Below are 6,000 nucleotides of genomic sequence, written 5' to 3'. Positions count from 1 at the left end.
GCTCTGTCGCCCAAACTGGAGCGCAGTGGCCGGATCTCAGATCACTGCAAGCTCCGCCTTTCGGGTTCACGCCATTCTCCTGCCTCAGCCTCCCGAGTAGCTGGGACTATAGGCGCCCGCCACCTCGCCCGGCTAGTTTTTTAATATTTTTTAGTAGAGACGGGGTTTCACCGGGTTAGCCAGCATGGTCTCGATCTCCTGACCTTCTGATCCGCCCGTCTCGGCCTCCCAAAGTGCTGGGATTACAAGCTTGAGCCACCGCGCCCGGCCTCTCTCCTGATTTTCAAACAGTTTTATCCAACTGTCTGTAGGACATCTTTATCTAGATATCTTGCAGGCCCTCTAAATTCAGTATTTCCCAAGTTGAACTTATTCTGTTCTCTATTCTGGCAAACTTGCTTTTCCTTCAGAATATCTACCCAAACGAGGCCCTACTTTTCTCCCGGTGGCTAATGCCAGAAAGCTGGGCATCATTTTTGACTGCTCCTTCTACTTTGTCTCTTATAACCAATGAAGTGGCAAGGTAGTGATTCTACCTCTGAAAAATATTTTAACCCAGTCACTTCTCTCCATTGCTATGGCCACTACCCTAAACTAGGCCATTATTTTGCTTAGATTATTGTAAAAACCACCTAATGAGTCCCTTTGTTCCTATTCTATCATCCTCTAATCCCTTTTCTACATTGCAGTCAGAGTGACCTTTATAAAATACAATTTTGATCATGTTACTGTTAAAACTTTTCATTGGCTTCTCAGTACTTTCATGATAAAGTCTAATTCCTTAAAATAGCAAATAGGTCTGCATGACCTAGCTCCTACTTGCCTCTTCAGCCTCATCTCTCTCTCTATTCCTTTACTTGTAATTGAACTCTAGACATACTGTGTTACTGAGAAAGAGTTTCTTTAAAGATCTCTCTCTCTCTCTCTCTTTACTACCTCTGGACCTTTGTATAATCTTTATGCCTGGAATATTTAGCTATCCCTTCCTTCTATAATTCTGGTGCCTGCCCCTCCATCCTTGGCTTATCCTTCAGGTCTCAATCACATCTATTAGGAGTCCGTTCTTGGTCCATCAAATGTTGATTGAGTACATTTTCTATCTAAACTTAAGTGTGTTGTACTTCTGTCACAGAATCACTCATCACACTACACTAAAAAAGCATACTGACTTATTTGTATTTCTCACTCAACTACAAATTCTATGATTGGGAATAATACTGTCTTATTCATCACTATATCTTAGCACTTCGGCATATTCTTGGTGCTCAATGAAGATGAAAGGAAAGAAGAAAGATTTAGAAAAAAAGGAAGGAAGAAAGAAGGGAAGAAGGACTATGAATAATGGTAATATTTTTAGTCAAGCCCACAAGTAATTCTAAAGTACACTGTGGATACCTACCTAATTGATAGACAGAATAAAGAATATTTATATACATTTAATTATAGAACAAAGGGAAAAATATTATTAAAATTAACCTTCAGACGTTTAACTGGAGGAACAGATGAAACAGCATTCCTGTTTCTTAAATCAGATAAATATGAAGAAATTGTTGACTCTTTAATTTCTGACTTCTGTGCAACTCCAATTTTACCTATGAAAAGAAACTTCAGATTCTTTAGGTTAAACTTCAGATCTTATTCTTATAAAGTCAAATTTCTTTAAAATTTCAAATCCAGTATTTACTTTTTTCATGTTGCCCACAAAAGAGAGAAAATCGAGTTATTACATTGCATACTATAAATATCATACATAGATAATTAGGATGTCATTACTATCCACCAAAAACCTTTCAATTCTGAACACTTGAAATAAACTTGTTTTAAGGAACTCACAGCAGTCATGTCCACATGTATGTTTACTTTTACAAGGATGATTGCATTCTCGCTTCCCAGGTTTTTTGCTGGCAGTCATTCCTAAATTAATACAGGAAAAACAAACCTATTTGTCACTGTATTTATTATTGTTAATTTAATATAATTAATTTTTATCCAGTTTCCTTCCTTTCAGACAATACAAAAATATTGATTTGTATATTTCCTTAAGTGTTTTGTAATCCACGTAATTTCTTTTTTAATAAAGAGATGGGGTCTTGCTATGTTGCCTAGGCTGGAGTGCCGTGGCTATTCACAGACACGATAATTAGTACTACAGCCTCAATCTTCTGGGCTCAAGAGATCCTCCTGTTTCAGCCTTCCAAGTAACTGGGACTACAGGCACTTACCACCATGCCTGGTAATTTTTAAAACATATTTTTGATAAGTTAGTCCCTGCCCCACTATTAGTCCCAACAAGAAACATCGAGCCACCTACAAGCTTCTCTCGACCTCCCTGGTGTGTATAACCTCCCTGGTGTGTGTGTGTGTGTGTGTGTGTGTGTGTGTGCGCGTGCGCATGCGCACGTATATATATATAGACACTATATATATATAGACTATATAGACACACACAGACATATATATATAATTTAATACTCTCAACCTCCATGGTATATATTTTCTATGTATGTATGTGTGTGTATATATATATAAAACATTATATATATATATAATGTTAATAGGGTCAAATATGGCGACATATCAGTAACTTTTATACTAAATGAGGTAAGAATGAAGGTGGAGTTTAAAAACACTTCTGCTGCTTTGTACTTAAGCCTGAAAAACCCGGAAAGAAGCCAACATCATGGCATTTTGACGGTACTGCTGACAGAAGTTAGTAAACAGGATGTAATATATATTTAATAAATATTAGAAATAAATGCTTTAGGGATCTAATAAATTTGCTATATGAATTCACAGAAAAGAGAGATTATTTCCATCTTGACTCCTCTAAGTTAGAATATATCCAAATATATAATTTATTCTTCATTTATTATATTTTAAATCAGCTTTTTCTTGATCTTAGCTCTCACTAGTAGCACAGGGAAGGAGAGAGATGTTTGAACTGGTCCTTGAAGGACAGACAGAAATATGAACATGAGAATGAGACCAAGGGAAGATATTCCAGATGGAGGGCATAATACCCAAAGGCAGCAAATCACAGATTGTAAGAGCTGAAATCAGCTTATTTTTGCTGGAACATAGATTTTATTTTATTTTATTTATTTATTTATTTTTTTTTGAGACGGAGTCTCGCTCTGTCGCCCAGGCTGGAGTGCAGTGGCGGGATCTCAGCTCACTGCAAGCTCCGCCTCCCGGGTTTACGCCATTCTCCTGCCTCAGCCTCCCGAGTAGCTGGGACTACAGGCGCCCGCCACCTCGCCCGGCTAGTTTTTTGTATTTTTTAGTAGAGACGGGGTTTCACCATGTTAGCCAGGATGGTCTCGATCTCCTGACCTCGTGATCCGCCCGTCTCGGCCTCCCAAAGTGCTGGGATTACAGGCTTGAGCCACCGTGCCCGGCCATATAGATTTTAAATGAACCAGAAATGTTGGAGATAGTGGAGAGCTTGAAAACTTTTACAACATTTCTTGGTCCTTTACTCTTCATTTTCGGTACCATTGTTCAATCAAGCTTTTCCAAGTCATGGCACATCTAGACAGTGATAATATACATACTGCAGCCTAGGGTAAATGGATGAGGCTGCACAATATATGAGGCAATGGTTGGTCCTTAGGGCCAAACAGATCAATGTATTGGGTACTGATAAAGTAAAAAGAAAATACCTGGCAGCTGGAAGCTGACAGCTAAACCACAGTATTCCCAATTGAGCAAACAATTTTGAGAATATAAATATCCAGATAAGGCCACTCTGTGACCATAGTAGAAGAAGACAGAGATAAGACTACCATGTAAGTATTTCTGAAACTAGAGAAAAGAACCCTCAAGAACCGTAAAAAATAATGAAACATCCCCCTCTTCTGGCTATCACAGATGACTACTATTTTTTAAATCCTCTCACTTTCAAAATAAAATGTACCAAAATACCCAATATCTCACTTCCTGAGGGCATCCAATCTAGAACTGACCTCTGCTTTCCCTAAACCTTCCCAAGAGTCACCCAGCAGAAGCTGAAATCCTATAATAAGATTCTGAAATCCTATAAGAAAATCTTCCCGGCTCCCTGAGATGACCCACAGTTCTGTTGCTATGGAGCTCTCCTTTGCTGCAGTACATTAAATAGACCTAACGTTCCTCAAACATAAGTGTGTTCCTCTTAGGCACTGACTGAAAGGCTCTGACATTAAACTTTGTAAGGTGTGTCATGACTTACTGCTTCAGGTGTTTTGTCCCAAGTCATGATCCCGTTACCTCTCACTTAGATCAGAACTGGTTTCTTTGAATCCAGTCCTCCATGCTACAATTTATTCTACACATTGTTGCTTATTTAATGCTTTTAAAGTTCAATGCTGGCCGGGCGCGGTGGCTCAAGCCTGTAATCCCAGCACTTTGGGAGGCCGAGACGGGCGGATCACGAGGTCAGGAGATCGAGACCATCCTGGCTAACATGGTGAAACCCCGTCTCTACTAAAAAATACAAAAAACTAGCCGGGCGACATGGCGGGCGCCTGTAGTCCCAGCTGCTTGGGAGGCTGAGGCAGGAGAATGGCGTAAACCCAGGAGGCGGAGCTTGCAGTGAGCTGAGACCCGGCCACTGCACTCCAGCCTGGGCGGCAGAGCGAGACTCCGTCTCAAAAAAAAAAAAAAAAAAAAAAAAAAAAAAAAAAAAAAGTTCAATGCTGATCAGATCAATTTGCCCACTTAGAAACGTGAGTTACTTTCTATTGCAAACAAAATCAATTCCATCTTCAAGGCCCTGAACGATCCAATTCCAGCTTCCCTTCCTGGGACCCTACATCCATCAAAACACATTCAACTGCCATTCTTCAAATAGTTCCATGCCTTTCTAGAACTGTAGCTTTGATATTATCTCTTGTCTTAGAAGACCCTCACTTCCTTGCCCAACAGATGCCTACCAACCTTCAAGTCTGACTCAAATGGGACCTCTGGGTTGGAGGTCTATGGTGATGACCCGATCTGATTTCCCTCTCCTTTGGGCCCCTGTGGCATTTTCTCTGTGCCTCTTGCTTACTGTATGCTGCATTCTATTTAATGTATTTACAGAAAAAACATAGTGGTGAAGTACAGGGAACACTAAAATAGAATTTAAAATGAGCTCTAATATAGGCTCTTATTTGGGAAAAAAGATTTAAAATAATATCTGTTCTGTTTATCTCACAGAGATGTAAAAATGAAATGTAATTAAGTACATAAAAACATTTGCAACTAAGTGATAAATATATTAATGTATATTATCTCCACTATCTCTACTATTACATCAATTCAAGATAATACAAATAAATTTAAAACTAAAATTGTTCTGAATGCTGTGAAGGAGAAGTACATCATGCTATGCAATAAGAGGTGGAGCTGTTCTGGTCAGGAATGTTGGGCTGAGTATCAAAGAAAGAAGGGAAGTTAAGAAGGCAAAGAAGGAGGAGAAAGTGGGGTTCAGGCAGAGGGCACAGCATATGCTAAAGCTCTATGACAAGGAAAAGCATGGCACATTGGAGAAACTGAAAGATCAGTATGACTGATGCTAGCAAATATGAGAAAGTACGTAAGATGAGACTATAGTGGTAGTAAAGACAGCCTATGTTAGCAGGGGAACAGTTCCACCATGGCACTATGGCAATTGCATATCTCCATACAGGCCATGTAGGTAAGACTCAACTGTTGGCAGAATGCCCTGTGATCATCCTTAAAAATGGCGAGACAGGCAGTCTTGTGAGGAGCTATCAAAGGCCATTTCACATTGCTCCACACCTTGCAGAAGACCCCCGATCTTGCAGAAAGACTTGCCATGAGGCAGTTTCTCATCTGCCTCTCTGATTTCACTAAGGCATGGAACTTTCCACTTTGTCCCTTTCAGATAAAACTGCTTAGCTGCAGCCTAGAGTCCACTTCTCAAAAACAAAGCAACTCACCACTCATGTTGTCATCTGACCCCTCTAGTTTGGTATCATCCTGTGGAATTGGGGATATAAGCAGCTAATACCATGC

At 39.8% G+C, this 6,000-nt stretch overlaps 1 protein-coding gene across 1 annotated transcript in view; it reads right to left on the bottom strand.

The window, feature by feature from the left end:
* HFM1 (helicase for meiosis 1) overlaps positions 1-6,000 on the bottom strand; it is a 147,268-nt gene that overhangs the window by 27,397 nt on the left and 113,871 nt on the right. Inside the window, exons 31-32 of the mRNA XM_033197369.1 lie at positions 1,834-1,914; positions 1,477-1,592 (exon numbers count right to left, since the gene is read on the bottom strand). Of these exons, the coding sequence (XP_033053260.1) occupies positions 1,477-1,592; positions 1,834-1,914 (197 nt within the window). The remainder of the gene's footprint in view (positions 1-1,476; positions 1,593-1,833; positions 1,915-6,000) is intronic.

Source organism: Trachypithecus francoisi, unplaced genomic scaffold, assembly GCF_009764315.1.
Source record: "Trachypithecus francoisi isolate TF-2019V2 unplaced genomic scaffold, Tfra_2.0 Lachesis_group5, whole genome shotgun sequence".
NCBI lineage: Eukaryota > Metazoa > Chordata > Mammalia > Primates > Cercopithecidae > Trachypithecus > Trachypithecus francoisi.
The sequence above is the reverse complement of the archived record's forward strand: the minus strand, read 5'-3'. Positions and strand labels throughout refer to the sequence as shown.